General features: G+C 34.5%; 1 protein-coding gene across 2 annotated transcripts; it reads left to right on the top strand.

The window, feature by feature from the left end:
- The first annotated feature begins 4,022 nt into the window (after nt 1-4,022).
- On the top strand, nt 4,023-17,719 carry LOC140794089 (probable LRR receptor-like serine/threonine-protein kinase At1g56130). Of its 2 annotated transcripts, XM_073145948.1 has the most exons (24): nt 4,023-4,315; nt 6,787-6,976; nt 8,577-8,648; nt 9,095-9,166; nt 9,264-9,335; nt 9,848-9,919; nt 10,032-10,103; nt 10,190-10,261; nt 12,725-12,796; nt 12,883-12,954; nt 13,044-13,112; nt 13,254-13,325; nt 13,449-13,514; nt 13,774-13,839; nt 14,292-14,336; nt 14,427-14,491; nt 14,594-14,973; nt 15,428-15,629; nt 15,716-15,880; nt 15,959-16,077; nt 16,269-16,479; nt 16,574-16,805; nt 16,905-17,055; nt 17,156-17,719. In XM_073145948.1, exons 1-24 carry the CDS (start codon nt 4,192-4,194, stop codon nt 17,549-17,551), a joined length of 3,129 nt encoding a protein of 1,042 aa, XP_073002049.1. In that variant the 5' UTR covers nt 4,023-4,191; the 3' UTR covers nt 17,552-17,719. The 2 variants fall into 2 exon arrangements, with proteins under 2 accessions (XP_073002049.1, XP_073002048.1); XM_073145947.1 differs by having other exon boundaries at nt 14,292-14,491.
- Nucleotides 17,720-19,599: the final 1,880 nt, after the last annotated feature.

Here is a 19,599-nt window from a genome sequence, read left to right as displayed (position 1 = left end):
AAAAATCTCGCGGTCATTAGATAATCCTATTACAAACAGGAAATTTATTTCGAATTTAAGTGAACTTAAGTGATTTTGATTAACAATTATCTCCCCTCTTCCTCACTTATCTTTTAGCATGAGTCTTTGTATTATTACATTTATGATAATAGCTTTTTATTATGGCTCCATTTGAAAATGATTAACTCTTACTAGATCAAGATCAAAGTTTCCCTTTTTTAAATCTAACCTTTAGAGCGCACTCAAACTTTTTTCAAGTTTCTCTTTTATATGCCCAGAAAGAAAGCCCTAACTAGAAACAATAAGTGTCAACTAAACAAAACCGTTTGAACGAAATCTGGACGTTCGAACTATTTGAGTTCCAACCAATGGTGTTCCATGGACGGTCTTCCAACGTTCAAAGTCTTTAACTCATATATTCGAACATCTTTGTTGGATACAGTGAGCTTTTTAGAAAATCATGTTCGAATGCCTTTCCCATGCTGAATACAGTAAACTCTTTAGAAAATTTCATTCGAACGTCTTTTCCATGTTAGATACAGTGAGCTCTCTAAAAAATCTCGTTCGAACGTTATTCCCACGTTCGATAGCTATTTGTCTCGTGTATCTCGTTCAAACAAAGTAGCGTTTCGGGAATTTGTGAGAACGCCTTTCCCACTCTTATGAAAAAATATTTTGTGGGAAAATTCGTTCGAACGGAAAGTCTTCTTACCTCTAAAACATATTTTTGGTCCTTACAATTCACTCTAGAGCATCTCCAAAGGAGGGCTCTATATTTGGAGCTTAAAGGCCCGATATGCACTCTAATGCACCGGGTTCTATATTTATTAAAAAAAGTAATATAATATTATATATATATTTTAATTATTTAATACGTTCTCGTAGTGTTATTATTTTTTAATAAAAAATATATGATTAGAAAACTCTCATTGCGATCTTTAAAATAAAACTAATATTCAATAGTTTTAGAAGTAATTTTAAATAATTATATTTTTTAAATAAACGCATCGAAATTATATTACACGACATAAACTTCAAAATAAGTATTACACATCATTACTAAAATATCAACATTACATTAAAAACAATAAGCAGAATTAATATTTAATAATAGATATAATAAATATTTAATAATCTCGTAAGTTATCTTCATAGCCACCTCCTCTTTCTTGACTGTATCCATCTCCTCTAGATCATTCGGCAAACCTTTGACGTAAAAATGAAAATTGCTTATACTAATTTTATGTCTTTCTTTAAAAGAAAGCACGTTCATTCAGATCTTCAATCTTGTTTGATGTATATCATGTCGGATGTATTTTAAGTTTAAAATATTCTATATTTGGTGTATTTTATGTCTGATGTATTTCATATTTAATGTATTTTAATATTTAGCATTTACATTGGAAAATAATTTTGAGCCATTATTCGAATAATTTTAGGACACATCGATTTTAAATAAAAAATATATATATTATATATTTTAAAATTTTAAAATTTTAGATTAACTCAAATTTTTTTTTAATATTATACTCATTTTAAAGCTCTCAATGAGATATTTTCAACCGTACTATTGTTATTAAAATTAATTATATACTCTATTTAACTAAATAGATTATTTAATAAAAAATAAAATAAAATTAAAACTATTGAATTAAATATCTATAGGGCAAAGTTGAAATTTTAAATAGTATTGCTAGCTCTAATTTAGAGCTAGTATTGGAACCTCGTTGAAGCTCCACCCATCTCCAAATTTAGAGATTTGGAGTCATATATATATATATATATATATATATATATATATATATATATATAATGAGTACATAATAAATTGCCCCAGTGACTTTGCGTAAAATTAAACTACCCTTAAACTTTTATTTGTATTTTGCCCTCCTCCTATGGTTCAGACTGATATAAAACTACTAACTTCTCTATCTAAATATTACATGAAGTACATTAATATAAATACAAGCTGGTAATTTATAAACTTTTAGCATATGGTCCAAGTTGGTAGCTAAGAGTCACGTTGCTTGCGTAATAAAAGAATAGGTAGTGGCCACCTACCGTACCGTGAGACCAACTTGGAAGTGCATAAAGAACACGATGCCCGCACGATGTACACAAAGTACAAGATGCCAGCACAACATTTGGAAGAAATTTTCAGCATTAAAATAAAGCTTATTCAATGTTATTTAAGGGTACCAAAGTAATTCTATATCTATAATTATAGGCGTTGTTTGATTCGAGACTAAGCTCCGAACTCTATTAGTTAGTTTCATTTCTCAGTCTTAATTTTTTAAAAATAAACTTAATTAGATATGAATAGGATAAAAAAATATTTAATTACTAAACTAGTTTAAGAGTCTCTAAACTACAATGGGGTCTCTAAACTCAAAGCAAACAAGTCCTTAGCTCATTTATATGATAATGGACTTTAAGAAAACTAAACATTTTAGAACAATAGTGGAATAATAAATATTCATATAATAAAACATAAATTTAATAATAAAAACTGTTTTTAATAATAAAATTTACTTTTCTCTTAGGATTATAATTCTATTTATATAACATGGTTATACGAGATATACTTAATCTCGTATTTAAATAGTCAAAAAAAAAAAAGGAAACTCTCATCAATTTGTCAATAAGAAGGATGTGATGGTAGTTGGTAGAACCACCAACTACTTGCTTGTATTAACGTTGATGTCTCCTAATTAAAAGCCTAATACCATAAGAGGAGACTCCACAGAATTGAAATCTATGGGCTAATGAATTGACTAACCCATTAATTGCCACATTTCCCTATCAAAAATATAGGAGTGAAAGCCAATTCTCCTATAAATAATTCAACATTGGATGCGATTAGAACGATGGTCAACCTCAAATTTAATTTTATTCTATACAAATTAAAATAATTAATACTCCATTACTAACACAAAACTATTTAAAAGTGTCTCTCTTGTTACTCCCCTTCATTAACTTTTAAAAGTGCTACTAGAAAATCCAAACTTCTCAAGAGTATTTTAGTAGGGGTAACGTGGGATTAGGTTAGAAATTAACTAAGGATACTTTGTAATGTTAGTTATAGAGTTAACTAAATTATGTTCTAAGCTTAATGGTAGCTAGTCAAACAAGGAACGTTTGGAATACAAATTGCGTAAAAAATATTAAATGCCAACTATGATATTTAATAAATTTTCACAAGCAAATATGTAGATAAATTTTTTATATCAATAGATAACTAAAGAAAAATTATAAGTAAGTATTTTTTTTTAATAAGTTATAGTTTCGAAAGATTAATTATCATTAATTTTTTGAATAACTAAGTAATTTTTTTTCTTCTATAATAATCTGGATGGCGAGTGCTTTTGACTTTAAAGAACGGTCTGAATCCTTGCCTTCTGACCTTTTCTATTTCCCAGATTACAACCTCTTTAATCTTTGAATTACTTTATTCTTCTCTATTTGGGTGTCTTATATGAGTGTCCGGGATTGGTTTGTAATTTGACTTTCATATAGGAATCTTTTCTTTTTACTAAAATAGCCCTCTTCCAAACTTAATTTACTAAACTAGATCGTGCTCTTAAATTTAATACCAAAATGTGTTCTATGTATCTGTGTTCAAAAAAATACTGAATTTATCAGCATTTTACTTATAAGTTAAGTTAAGTTGATAATTTTATCAGTATTTTTATTATGGTAGCGAGACATTTGAAAAAATAAATATTAAGTCACGGACTCGTGCCTTGTAAAAAGAAAATTCTCAATTTTTATTTTTTTTCTTTTTGCGGTCAGCGTGAAAATATGAAAAAAAAAACACTGATTAATTCAACATTTTACTAACGGATGCAGACATCCTGATAAAAATAAATTACTTTTGGTATTAAATTTGGAGTGCTATCAATTTCAATAAATAAAATTCGGAAGAGGGCTAATTTGGTCAAAACATTTCCAAATCATATGTCGAACTTTCCTAAATTAATATTAAATAAACAGATGAAAAAAACTCTCTTCCACCTCATTCTTAGAGATCTTCTTGCTCATCCAAATGGCCATGTGAACGCCTCTTTAATAGTAGAGATAAATACCCCCCCCAAGTTCTCCTTTGCAACCCTCAATTAGTAGAGATTAATAGGCAGCCACCGTCTTCCTCCAACTCTGCTACAGAAGGGAAGAGGAAGGAGAGAAGAAAGGATGATGGTGGTGTTAGGATTCCTACCCACTTCATCGCCGCAGGCTTTTGTGCTCTGCCTCATTCTATGCCTCTTCCTCTCTGCGGAGAGAGCTGCAGCTCAAGCTAAGACGAACCCATCTGAAGGTATGCATCTCTGTAATCCTGTCCTTTTTTGCTCTTTTCTTTGACAAAACATAGTAAGGAATCAATAATTCGAATGCTATTTTTGAGAAGATAATGATTGATAGCAAGTGATTTAGCCAGTAGTTTGATAGGATTTTGATACTTGCTCCTCCTCCTCCTCTGCTCTTTGGGATATTTTCTTGGGTTACTGCAGCTTGTATTTCTCCCAATTTGTGTCAAACTTCATTGGGAGAAGAAGAAAAAAGAAACTAGTTTTGTTCGATGGAAGTTTACATCACTGCCACTGAAAGATTTTAAAATATCATAATTGCTACTAAATTTCCTTGACTTCTCAATAGATAATTTTCTTGATTCTTTTTTCTTACTAAATAGCTTTCGAATTAGTTTAATCAATTTGTAGTAAGAGTAAAATAGTCTTTTTCTTCAATCAAAGTTCAGTTTTAACAGTGATTATTTAAACTTGATCGACTTAATATTTTGATGGTTAAACAATGCAGCAGTACTTATGATAATTTTTCAAAGATAAGATAAATCGTTATCAGATCTAGGAGGAAATGGGCCCCTTGACAGATGTTAGTGGGCATGGAGGGATATTTTCTTTTTTCTGATAGCAAAAAGTTCTTATTTTATATTTCTCGTACATCTCCCCTGTTCTTCATCATGAGCTAAACGATAATTTAAAAATGAGAAAAGTTACACTTTACCCTTTGTTTTGGCCGAATTAAAGGAATAATCTATACTTTAAGTTAAGCATTTAATTTAATTCCTCTCGGGACCAAAAATACAATCATTATCGCCATAAAACTATATTTATATGACAAATATTACTCCTACTAAACAGGAATTATTGTTCACCTATAATTCAATGCATAGGAGCAAAATTTCTATTTCAGGCTAATACTTGTACTCTAGTCGGGACCACAAGTGTGTCGAATGCTTTAGTTAGGACCACAAAGTGTTTAGTATAATTGGGCAAACTACATAGGATAATAATTTTCTTTTAGAATATCAACCGATGCTTTCATATCACATCCATTTGGCCTTCTTTTAGCTAATGGTGTACCCTATCTAACCACTTCAAGAATGTTAGAAAATATCTGCATATAAGTTTATTTTATATTCATTAAAAAATTATTAAAAATATCTGTGTTTTATCTTTATTATCATTTATAGTAAAATATAGAGGTCGAATTATAAATATTCTGATGTTGAGTGTGAATGATAATAAAAGCAAAAATAGAGTGTTTTTATGAAAACAAAAATGGTATTCTTTTATTAGTAGATTTACTTTTCAAAACTGTCAATTTGGTTGATTTTAGTGTAGAGGATTGAATAAGATCCCTCGTAAAGCTCATTCTACTCAAACGGGCATATTTTTAGGTGGCTTAATTACTTAACAAGTTTCATTTTGGTTTGATACGAGATTTATACAACTGTGACCGAGATAGTGATATTCTGATATTTAATAAGAAGACAAGCTGTATAAAAATCATATAAGTAATAAAATGGACAGCCAATAAACGTAATGAGAGTGACAACAAGAATTAGCGCTTTAATGTCAACTTAACAAATAGCACCCTATATTTTAAGTATATTGTAAATAAACTTTCTTTTATGTATTAGAAATAAATAGATAGATATAATAACCCACACCTAATCGTAAAATCAGATCAAACCTCGAGAGTCATTAGAGCAAAGAGATAAGAATAACTCAAAAAATATAAAAATACTATTTGAAATGAATAAATATATTACTTTTGATTGCATCATGATAGATGGTATACTCGTTCAGATAAGCTTACTTGAGGGTGCTAGATTGGTAATTTTTTAATAAAGAGGGAGCTCAATTTGTAAATAATAGTAAATAAAAGAGAACTTTGCATATAACACCTTGCATTTTAACGAAATTTTGATTTATATCCTACATTTTCATTATTTACAGATTGAGTATTATAATTTAACGAATATGTGCAGAAAATACCCTGAATTAGATTTGAACTAACACCATTTGATTAGATGAAAATATTTATCAAATTTAAATTTTTTTAAGAAAATGACTAAAATGCCCTTAGTATAGGTTGAGTAAGTATAATTTAGCTGAGAGTATTTTTGTAATCTTTCTTGTATAGTTCAGTTAGCCTATTAAAGTTTAGTTAACAAAACTAACAACAAATGTGTTTTTTGTACGTATGTGCGAAATCATATGATTTGATTTACAAATAGTGAAAATATAAAGTGTAAACCGCAAATTCATTATAAAACAAGTTTGTCATATGCAAATTTTCCTAAATAAAAAGAGCTTTATCCGTAAATACAGTCAAGATATACAAAGTTCTATTTATGATTTTCTTAGTAACATTGTTTAGGGTGGATCAATCACGATTCACGAGAGTTATTTGGTATGCGCATAGTTAGCATGATTATGTAGGATTGTGCTAAAATGAGCTTAAGTGGTAAGGTGTGCACTGCAGTGGTGGCGTTGAATACAATACTAGGGAGATGGGGAAAGAAGGCACAGTCGACTTGGAACATTAGCGGCGAGCCATGCAGTGGCATCGCCAGCGACACCACCACCATGCTCGATAATAACCAGCAGTTCAACCCAGGCATCAAGTGTGACTGCAGCTATAACAACGGAACCACTTGCCACATCACCAAGCTGTAAACCTCTTTTCTCCGCCTCTTTATTTAATTTGTAATTAGTATATAACTTGATAGTGAGTAAAAAATTAATAATAAAAGAGAAAATATAATTTATGCTCATGTACATGACTATGCCAAAATTTAGAGTGTTTTTGAACTTTCATTTGTGCCGCTTAATCTCCTTATTATGATAACTTGTGAGCATATTTAGTTATTAAGAAGTGAGGGAATTTCACAACATTAATTTTAATATTAAAAAACTAAAATGCCCATTTTGTTTTGCAATAACTAATTAGAAAAATATGATCTTTTATGAAAATGTTTTTGTGTGTGCTTCTTCTGTCATAATCTTTTTCAATTTGATATTTTGGATGTTATAATTATTCCAAAAATAAATAATATAAAGGCAAATTGCTCAAAATTTAATAGTTTTGACAAAAGAATTATCTGCACTATTAGTTTTTGGATGGAAAACTAATGCTTACACATCGACTAAAACTATAAAGGAAGTAAGTTGCATTAATGAAAATATAGCAGGCACTACAGGGGATAAATAAATTTGCCTAAAAAATAAATATGATCTTATGTTGCTGATGCTTTGCATGATGTAGAAAACATCCCCTTAATCCGTGATGAATTGATATCCTAGAAGACAAATGTTTACTTACAAACATGAATGCCAACATAGGGGTTGCATTAAGCAGCATTACTTTTTTATGTTTAGTTTTTTTGTTTTATATTTTGATGTTTTATTTGTCTTTTCCGATGCAACTCCGAACTTGTTACGAACCAGATCTGGACTGATTCGGACGTAAGAAAATTATAAAAATTTAGGTGGTGGTAGTCTTATGAGTTAGGATTCTAATAGCTCTAGTTTCACCTAACGGAGGTCGGGATAAAAAGTTAAATATAAAATAGTGAAAATAGATTAGAATAAGGCAGAACGGTAAATATTCGACGTTACGACGATCGTCAGAGGGGGTGGAGGACAGCTAAGAGTGGTGGTGGCCGGTCATAGGTTCGGGTGGCTGCAGGAGGAAGGTGGTGGCTAGGGTTTGAAAGCTTTGGAGGTTCTTCGGCTATGATCTACTCCTAGAAAGGTAAAAACGATCTAACGGCTACGATAAAATGATAAATACAGTAATAAAAAAATAACTAAACTCAATTAATTCTCAATGCTTGGATGCTTAACAAATAGCCCAACCCCTCTATATATAGAGGTAGGTTACAACTAGTTTCACTAAGACTAGCTCTATGATGCAGCTCGAATTAGGATTTGCCTTAAAGACTTGTATGACTTAATTGGACTTACCTTAAAGGCTTACTTGACTTAACTAGACTTGCCTTAAAGGTTGTCATGACTTATTTCAACTTATCTTAGTGGCTCATATGACTAAACTAGACTTACCTAAAAAACTTACATTATGAAATAATTAAAAGATAAATAGACTCGATCAATTGAGCCCAATATCCTTGTGAATTGATCCGATCAGACTCGAGTCGCATTAGAACTGTTCATGCCTGATGAGAAAAAGGTTGGGAGAATGCTCAGTTAATGTTACTTTTAATAAGCAACTCACAATCTTATGAGTTACTCTCTTTGTTTGTGTTCTTGCAGGAAAGTATATGCTTTGGATGTGGTGGGCTCAATTCCTCAGGAGCTTCAAAATCTCACTTACCTTACCAACCTGTAAGTTCTCTCTCTCTTACCTCATTGTGCAATTTTTAGGAAGTAGAATCCAATTTCATGCAAACAATGCAAGATTTGTTTTCTCTTTCTTTAGAATCGTATAGTAGGAAATCTAGAAGAAACACAGTAATGGTGAATGTTTCTATTATTGGTTTCCAGAGCTAATAGAGCTCAAAACCAGAGATCATCAGACAAGAATAGTTCTGCCACAGGCCATTAGGCCCCTAAGTCTAGCAATTTGCAGGCCATCGCACCCATGAAGTACTTGACAATATGATTAATTTTCAAGAAATTGCTGCTTTCTAAGTAAATTATAGGCACTAAACTTGTGCAATTTAAACTAAACGATGGCATCAGAGCATCAAACATCACGTCTCTTTTCTTGTTAGCTAGCATGAATGTGTTTGCAGTTGTGACCCTAACACAGCAGTGTTATGTATTTGCAGGAATTTAGATCAAAATTACTTAACTGGTCCCATACCAGCATTTCTCGGAAACTTAAGTGCCATGCAATATATGTAAGTTTTGTTTTACAGGAGACTGGAGATGGTAATAACGTAGTTATGCATAATGTCTTTGATGTTGTTTACAATTTCCTCTTCTTCCCATTAATAGGAGTATGGGGATTAATGCATTATCAGGTCCCATACCAAAGGAGCTTGGAAAGCTTCAGAATCTCATTTTATTGTAAGTAAGCTCTATTTACTTTCCGAAAAGACTGCTTAATTTTGCGGAGTCAGGACTGTTCATCATGATGCATACTCTTTGGTATCTGTATATCAAATAAAATGGTGGCATAAATACTGAGACTAATGGCTCATTCAATTCAATCCCTTTAGAAAAGCATTTGCATTTTGATATAGTTTGTAGTATTCCAGTATAATAATCATATGTTATTTTCTCTTTTTAAGAGAATAAATAACACATATTGCGAACATTCAAGTTTGAACCATTTAACGAGGTAAAATGAAGATAAGGATACTTTTGGATCAACTATATAAATTGGTCAAGATCTTGAGGTCGTCTAGATTTGGCTCAGCATGAAATCTTGAAATCAGCTGATTGTTGCTAAATGTGAAGTGTTGAGGGGTCAATTAAAAGCAAATTCCATTTCTCTTTAGAATCTATCCTTAAATATATGTTCTTGTGCCATCTTTATAGACAAATTTTTGAATTTTTTTTCTCTAATTCTTTTTCAGGGGCATGGGTACAAACTTCTTTAATGGTTCAATCCCTCCAGAGTTTGGGAATTTGACCAAGCTAAAGCAATGGTTAACTTTCATTTTCTATTATAGCACTAATACTCCAGCAATAATGAACTACTTTGTTCTTCTCTCTTTCATGTTTAGGTCAGTCATAATTGACAAATCTCCTTATGTGCAGGTATCTGGATAGTTCTGGCCTTAGTGGTGACCTACCATCAACGCTATCTAACTTGAAAAGCATGGAGATAATGTAACGTCCATAAAAACACCTAATTTTTACCATACATATGAGAAACCAAATATTAAGCATGTTATGGGCTGTCACTATGGTTGCAGGTGGGCATCAGACAATGATTTTACTGGAAAAATACCGGATTTTATTGGAAGCTGGACAAACATGACCGAGTTGTAAGTTACCTTACAAAAAATTGCATTTGTGTATTCAGTAATAACTAGTTAACTGCATGATAGTAACTTGCATAAAGCCACTTCTTCATGTATTAGCCATGACAAATCCTTATAAACTCGTCTTTCATCATATAAACTCATCAATCTCTGAGCAAATTGCCTGTGTAAAGCTGCAGTTCTATGGACTTATTTTGAAGTACCTTCAGCTTATAGTTTACTAATTCAGGCACAATGTTAGATTCTAGTCAATAGTTACATAGGATTTGCTTATCATTCAGGAAACAGCGCAGAGTGCACCGATTGAACAAGCAAGGTATCTTTTTAATATTAGTGCATGATTGTTTTCTCATAATGTTACGAACCATATCTTGACTGATCTGTTTGTAAAATTTTTTTGAGATTTTAAGAGTGGTAGCTCAGTGAGTTAGGAATCTTTTAGCTCTAGTTTCCCGTAATTCTGAGGTCGAGGTGAAAAGATTTGACTAAAATAGTGGAGATAGGTCAAAACGGAATAGAAATAAAAATAGGAAAAATTTCCTTTTCACCCTCTAAACTATTACCCATTTTATCAATGACCTCCTAATTTTTTTTTGGTACACACTGATCCTTGAACTATCAGAAATACCTCACCCTTCTAACGTTGTTGACTGAATTGATAAGTTGACCAAATTACCCCTCCACTTATAATGACGGAATAATTAAGTGGCTTAACTAAATTCAAATATTTAATTTTTTTTTTAAATTCCTTCATTACCCTCTTCCCTAATCTCCTTTCTAAACAAAAAAAATCCTTCGTCCCTTTCCTCTTTGAGCGCATCCCACCCTAACGGCACAACCTAGGGTGGTTGGCCGCGGTTTGGCGGCGGATGAGGTCGGCGAAGGCCGGTGGGCCGAGGGTCTCAAGGTCAGCATGAGCTTGTCGAGCTTAGTGCTGGCCTCGTCGTGCATGAAGTCGAAGTGGAGGCAGTCGAGGTCGATAGAGAAGTCGCGGTCAACGGCCTTGGGGTCGGCAGAAGTGTAGGAGCTGGTCTTGCGACCGATGGCATCGCACTCGAGGCACTGCACATCAGCAATGCTAAACTTCTTGACACCGAGGCGACGCAAGTAGAGGTCCACCACCAGAGGCGGATTAGAGGGAAGGAGAGCCCGACGCTTATCCCTTCTCCCTTCTCTATCTCCTCATTCGCATGTTGCTAACGATGATTTTCCCGACATTGCGCCAGTTCGGGAGCTAACGAGGTTAGCGGAGATGGGTTTCATTTCTTTCCCTTTTCGATGGCATCCGAGGTCAATTACCGCTGCTTCGTCAGTGGGTTGACATGGGCTACCTACGATCGAGCCCTCGAGGAGGTGTTCAAGCCCTCGACGGGAGACAGGGAGGTGCAATATTGAATCGAGCGTTCCGAAATGCATCATCACCATGGATGAATCGGCCGAGGAGGGAGTCAGGGGGGAGGTAGAACACAACACTATAAAGCTTCGGCCTAGCCGGGACGTTTAGGAAGGAGGCATTGCCTCTTCGTTGGTGGTGGAAGGCCAAGGTAACGTGGTTGTCGAGGCAAGAGAGGACGTGGTCGAGGTAGGAGGCAGAGCAGAGCCAGTTGATTTTGACAGGAAGGAGGAGCTAGTCGTCGGACGACGACTTCTTCCAGCGAGAGATGGAGAGGGATGTCGCCCACTCGAGAGCCCCGCAGCTATGGAAGAAGAGGAGGAGGTTTATTTTCGTCAACCTAAAATTTTCTTTGACTTGCATGTAACTTGCACATGCACATGAGGGTTAAAATTGTCATATATGTGTCATATGACTATCACGTGATATTTTATGAATGAAAATAAGTAACAAAATCCTAATATAAGGGGTCAAGTGAGGTATTTCTGATAATTCAGGGGGTCAATGTGTACTAAAAAAATTCAGCAGGTCATTGTGAAAATGTGTGATAGTTCAGGGGGTGAAAAAGAAATTATCTCATAAAAATTTCCAATATTACGGTGGTCGTCGGAGGGTGGTGGTCGGTTGGAAGATGGTGGTAGACGGCTGTAAGAGTAGGTAGCTCGTGGAGGGTGATGGTGGCTAAAATTTAAAAGCTTGGAAGGATTCTACAAGAAATTAAGATGATCTAACGGCTATGAATAAATGGTAAATACAAGATAAATAATAACAATTTAACTCAATTCTCATTCTGCACCTCTTCATTAACCCATAACATCTCCTATTTATAAAAGTAGAGTTATAGTGAGTTAGATCAAATTCGCTCTATTGAGCTTACATCGCTTTGATTTAAAATTAAAAGTAATAAGCAAATATAACCGATTAGACTTGACTAGACTGATTCGGCCCACGTAGATGGATCATAACACTTAAATTCCAACTATTTTATTTTCTCTAATTTGAAGAAGCAACTAATACTGTCAGAAAGATATGTTTCTTTCCCAGTAGTACTGATCATTGAGTTTCTTCTGCAGGAGATTCCAGGGCAATTCTTTCCAAGGCCCCATTCCTTCGAGTCTTTCTAATCTTGTTCAACTGACTGACTTGTAATTGTCTGATAACTTTTTATATTATATCTTTTAATTATTTAATTAAAGTACCATATAGTCATATTTAATTATTTATTATGCAGGAGGATAGGTGATATAATCAATGGAAGCTCCTCTCTGGCCTTCATAAGTAATATGACTTCTTTGAGCACTCTGTACGGTCTCAGCTCCATATTGTAATTTGTATTTAGTCTACTTCTGTATGCTTTTAGTAAGACCTTAATATTTACTTCTCATCTTACAGGATCTTAAGGAATAGCAAAATATCTGATACCATTCCAAACTTTGCCAGCTTTACACGTTTACTGAAATTGTGAGATTTCTCTAATGTGTACAACTTATTTTGATTATATTGACGCCTAATAGCATTCTATCTGTGGATTTACTCAAATGATATGCTACTCGTTTGTTCTTTATGTAGCATTATAATGTTTAAATATTTTTCATTGCCCAGGGATTTGAGTTTTAACAATATAACAGGCCAACTTCCACAGCCTCTCTTCAATTTGAGTTCACTTGTCTACTTGTAAGGAAACACTTGTCTGTTCCCCTCAGAAAATTAAGTTTATCTTATTTCAATTTTCTGTTCAATTAATTGTCCCAAAGGATTGATCTTTTTATTATTTTCCTTTGATATTTATTCGAGCAGATTTCTTGGGAACAATAGCTTATCTGGTAGCTTGCCAGTTCGGAAAAGCACATCACTTGTCAATGTGTATGGCTATCTTGTTCACCTTACTTGAGATAGATTGAAACGTTATTTTCTTTGTGCTGTATGTAAATTGGTATATATGTTCTTTATCTTCAAATATAACCCGACTATTCTCTGGAAGGCTTTTATCAAATATCAACCTTTATTGTTTCCATTATCATAATGTGTCGATCTTTTGTTTCTTTACAAATGGATGTTTAAGCTCTGTTCTTATTTATTCTTTTTTGCATATTTACTGAAAATAATATGTATTTCCTTGCAGAGATTTGTCATACAATCAACTTTCAGGAAGCTTTCCTTCTTGGATTAGCGAAAACAATTTGCAGTTGTAAGTTGTAGGACTGCAAGCTTCTCTTTTATATTTCTTAAGTTACTGCATAATGTCATGCTGTCTCCAATGCTGACAAACCTCTTATATTATCAGATAGATAAGAATGAAATCAAAATTTCCTACAGTTCATAATACAAGATTAAACTTTATCTCATGAATCTCCCAGCTCTTCTTCTGGTGCACCCAGACGCCAATATTTCTGTATTTTCATGTCCTTAATGGAAAAGTGGAGATTTTCTCTGTTATTATACAAATGATGAAGGGGAAGCAATTTAATTAGGTTAACCTTTTTGTTAGGAATGAAAAGAAGTGTGCTTAGTTCACCACTCTTTGGTCTTTCTATCTGACAACCACCTTCAATTTCCAAGAAATTTTTTGCACTAATTAGGTCTGTTATAAATTATTTAAATGCCTTTTATCTCAAGCTTCATCTGACATACTCTTCTCAGGAATTTGGTGGCAAACAACTTTGTGATAGACAACTCCAACACTAGGTATTTACAACTTTTTAACTCACTATGTAAAATTTCAAGTATTATCCTTCTCTGGAGCATTCTCTTTAATTTTGCAACATTGTTGGACAGTGGTTTGCCCTCTGGATTGAATTGCCTTCAACGAGATGTGCCATGCCATCGTGGTTCTCCTATCTGTGAGCTCCTTCCTTAAAATTTTTCATCAGCTATTTTAGTTAATGAAAATTTAATTGCAGAAGTAAAATCCAAGTACTCATCTATACATTACTTGCTTACAGATTCTTCCTTTGGAATAAAGTGTGGTGGTAGTAGAGCAATAACAGCATCTGATGGAATTGTATATGAAGTAGATGATGCCACTCTCAAAGCTGCATCATATTTTGTAACTGAGCCAGCAAAGTGGGGTGTAAGCAGTGTTGGAAGTTTTGCAGAGTCCCCAAATAATAGTTATATTATTGGCAGTTTATCCCAGTTCCAAAACACTCTGGATTCAGAATTGTTTCAGAATGCAAGACTTTCACCTTCATCCCTTAGATACTACGGTCTTGGGCTTCAGAATGGAAATTACACCATAAAACTCCAATTCGCTGAGATAAATTTCCCCGATCCCCCTACTTGGAAAAGTGTTGGAAGGAGGGTTTTTGATATCTATATTCAGGTTGGTTATTTTAGATATCGCAGATACAAATTTGATAAGATAAATGAATAGATAACAAAATGAAGAAGACTTCATATATGAAATTCCCAAGTTTGATATTGAAAGCATTAGAGGCATACACGAAACTGATGAATAAATAACAATCTCTTTGTGCTTGTGGCACAATTTATTTTGTTGCATTACATAAGTTCTTCACTCAATGTAATGCTTACATGTTTGAACTTCTTGTTAATTTAGAGCTTGATCTATGATGTCTATTGGCCATTACTAAAATCAAGATGAAGTTGCACTCGTTGAATGAATTTCCTGTGAGATTATGCCATTCCAAGTACTTGCATATTAGTTAGTGAAAAGTTGCTTTAGGATATAAAAAGTAGCAACTAAATTTGCTAAGGTTTTATGATTATAGTTCAGATTTTTATGGTTTTAAATATCTATTTTTCATTTGCTTTAGGGTGATCTCAAAGCAAAAGACTTTGATATAAGAAAGGCCGCCGGTGGTAAATCTTTTACAGCTGTTGTGAGGGAGTTCCAAGCTCCAGTTACCAATAATTTCCTCGACATTCATTTCTTTTGGGCGGGGAAGGGTACTTGTTGCGTCCCTTTTCAAGGCTACTATGGTGCATCCATTTCAGCTATTAGTGTGTCTCCATATGGTATAATTACCTATATACAAATTTATGCATACAGTTTTCAGGAACCAATGTGATATACCGTACTAACTATTGATGCAAATATTCAGACTTCACTTCCAATGTCCCTAATGTAGCACCAACTACTAGCTCATCAAAGAGCAAAGCAGGTCTTGTTGCGGGAGTAGTAGCTGGTGTTGTAGTTTTAGGGTTGTTAGCAGTGCTTGGAATTTTTATGTGGAGAAGGAAAAGAAGGCTTGAAATGCAGGATGATGGTAATTCATATTTCTGATTAAACTTCAGCAGTCACACTAAGGAGGACTAGACTAAATGAAGCTTGTATTTCTGTGCAGTGCTATTGGGGCTTATTGAAAGGCCCGATGTCTTCAGTTATGCTGAACTAAGGACCGCAACAGAAGGCTTCAGTCAATCAAATATTCTTGGAGAAGGAGGCTTTGGGCCAGTGTTTAAAGTCAGTTCTTTCCCCTTTTCTTTGCATGAAAGAACTCCATTGCCTCTTGTCTATTTTATTGTGATCTTATGTCATTAACTGATGCAATCTGGGATTTCACTGGTTGAAGTAGATATTATGACCTTCAGACTAGTGTATGCAAACCAGTACTTGTCAACGACCACTACACTAAGACTCGTCATTTTTTGTAGGGGAAAATGTCTGATGGAAGAATTGTGGCTGTAAAGCAACTATCAGTATCATCTCACCAAGGAAAGGGTCAATTCGTGGCAGAGATCGCAACCATATCTGCGGTGCAGCATCGGAACCTAGTGAAATTGTATGGTTGCTGCATTGAGGGAAACAAGCGGCTCTTGGTTTATGAGTACCTTGAAAACAAAAGTCTTGATCAAGCAATCTTTGGTATCTTTAGTTAAATCACTAATTGTTTTCACTTCCAGAAATATAGTAGTAGTTGAGAAAGCACTGAACTCATTCAATTCTCCATGGATCCCAGGGAAGAGCAATTTGCACCTTGATTGGCCAACACGCTTTGAGATATGCTTGGGTGTTGCAAGAGGTTTAGCGTACCTCCATGAGGATTCCAGCGTGCGGATTGTACATAGAGATGTCAAGGCCAGTAATATCCTACTTGATTCTGATCTTACCCCAAAGATCTCTGACTTTGGGCTGGCTAAACTTTATGATGACAAGAAGACGCACATTAGCACTAGAGTTGCTGGTACAATGTAAGAAGGCATCATTAATTAAAAGCTTGCTCTTTGATTAAGATCTCTTAGGTAAAACCATATCTAGGAAAACTAGAAGCTGATATTTGTTTCTCTCAGCGGTTACCTCGCACCGGAGTACGCTATGAGAGGGCACCTCACTGAGAAGGCGGATGTGTTCGGCTTCGGGGTTGTGGCCTTGGAAATCGTATGTGGACGGCCAAATTCTGATTCAAACCTGGAACAGGATAAGATCTATCTTCTTGAATGGGTAAGCTGATAAAAAAAACTAGTTCTTCAGTTCACTGGCTTGACAATATGATTTACACCATGCATTATGACACAGTAACTTGCCTGTTCTTCCTTGGCAGGCTTGGCATTTATATGAAAGCAAAAATGCACTGGAAATGGTAGACCCCAGGCTAATATCATATAACACTGAAGAGATCACCCGCGTCATCGGTGTTGCACTCCTTTGCACGCAAGGATCACCGCTGCAGCGACCACCAATGTCAAGGGTGGTGGCAATGCTGACAGGAGATATCGAGGTAACTGAGGTCACGACGAGGCCTAGTTACTTAACGGAGTGGCAACTCAAGGATGTCAGCAGCAGCTTCGCAACCGATTTCTCTGAAGCCCCAACACAACAATCTGGAAGTAGCCAAGTTAGTGTGCCAGCAAGCTCAAGCGCAGATGCTACCATGACCGGCACTACGCCGTCGACGTCTCGGTCACTGCTGCATGCAGGCATTGCTGAGGGAAGGTGAACCATCCAGTTGGTGATACATTGATACTGATCTTCTTCTTTTTACCAGCAAACACATTGTGTTTCTTGAACGATATTTGAGAATAATAAAACTCGTCCGTAAGCTAGTTCCAATTGAGCATGTACAATATCAATGAACCATGGTTTGAATAAATTCCCTTTATTGAAATGAAGTCCTTCGATTCGTCTTGTTACAATCGAGACAACCCTCGATTAATTCCTTCCTACTGATGCGCTTACCTCGCTAACTGTGGTCTTTTCTACGGTGGAATCTAGAATTTCCCAATTTTGGTGAAAAATGTTGAGATTAGATTAAAGGCCGCATTTGTACATCGGAGAAGCGCCGCCGTGTCGTTTTGACTCCTCAGCGCGCCGTCGGCACCTTCTCCTCCCCCTCTTTTCCGTAGCTTTCTCGGCTAGGTGGACTTTTCCCCTCTTCTCCCTTCTCCTTAAATTGTCTTTCTAATCACTCCCTACGTGTCATCGGCATTGTCACTGCCTCTCTCTTCTTCCCCTTCGGGAGAGGGAAGCGTCGACGTTCTCCCATCTCATCTATTCTCTCTTTCCTCTCTCCTCCTGTCCTCATCTTGCTCTGCCCATGCCGCCACCGGACCGGAGCGATCTAGCGTGCTGAGAGAAGGTACGTACGCTAGCTCTCTCTCTCTCTCTCTCTCTCTTGTAGGGTGTCTGTTGCACGAGACATTCATTTTAAAAACAGTCATTTTTTAAGAATAGATATTCTTCTTTTGTTATTCTTAAAAAAAAAGAGATATTTATTCTAGAAATTAAAAGATGTTTTATTTGATCCTACTAATTTATGTATAACAAAGGTCTTATGCATTTTGTTGAACATCTTACTAATTATTGTTAATTGCCTCTATTATATGTATTAATTGGCGTGCACTGTACTGCTTTTAATCATAAGAATGTATCTCATTTGAATTACTCAATCTTTTCATTTTCTTGGTTTTTTATGATCATTAGAATATGTGAGTTTTAGAAATGCAGTACAAATATATATTATATTATTATTTTAATATATATGGAGCCCGGTGCACTGGGCTCTTGCTCTTTGGGCTCCAAATATGGAGCCACGGTTGGAGATGCTCTAATAAACATAGGTTTAGAGTTCAAAAAATTTCGATTGATTTGAGCATGTCTTTAGTTACTCTTTTTAGCTTAAATATATTATGATTGGATTTCACTACCTGAGAGAGTGCTCGATTGCTGAAAGTGATATACTTTGTGTCACATAAATTTTTTTTTAGTTTTATCCCCCTGAGTCAAATTATAAGTAGTTGTGATTTGCATCTTTTTTATTACATCCAGAAAATAGAAAGAAACACTAGGTTTGCTATTAGCTAACCTCTATTTTAAAATATTATAAAATAGTGGCATAAAAGATATTTTTGCATGTAGATTTTAAAAATTATTTTTTATATATTTAGAAAATAAATAAGGATTCAATTGATTTTCTATCCATATATATAATCATTAAGTTATGTATCCCTTTATTGTAAGTTTTCTTTACTATTATCTGCTCTATTTTTGTTTCTATCCTTGAGTAAAATTTTTAAATTAAAATAAAAATTAATGGTGGAACCAAATTTTAAAGTAAATTTAGGGATATTTTAATTATTGATATATTTTATACTTAAAAGTCATGAAAATTTCTAATTGATTGGTTGCTAGCATATAACATTGAATGTACCTTTTAGCATTAAAAATAAAATATAGGACAGAAAGATAAATATCTATGCATTCTCATGTGTTTTTCCGGAGGAAGTTGCTCAGTATATTCTGAGCCTTCACATTGTGCCAAATGCAAGATCTTTCTAATTGTTTGATCTGGAATCCCTCTTCAAGAAAAAAGCTTCTTGGCCAAGTTTGTTTATAGTGCTCTCTCTAATGGCGGCTAAGTTAGTTTCTCTCTGTCTCCACACTTGAAGAATTTATGGAAATATGTTTGGGATAGAAAGCAGTTTTGCTAAAGATTAAAATCTTTTTGTGGCACTGCTTGGTTGATGCCTTGCTGGTGAAAGCGTCCCT

Source organism: Typha latifolia, chromosome 8, assembly GCF_019914945.1.
Source record: "Typha latifolia isolate L0001 chromosome 8, TyphaL0001v2, whole genome shotgun sequence".
Taxonomy (NCBI): Eukaryota; Viridiplantae; Streptophyta; class Magnoliopsida; order Poales; family Typhaceae; genus Typha; species Typha latifolia.
This window is presented reverse-complemented; position numbering and strand designations above follow the sequence as displayed.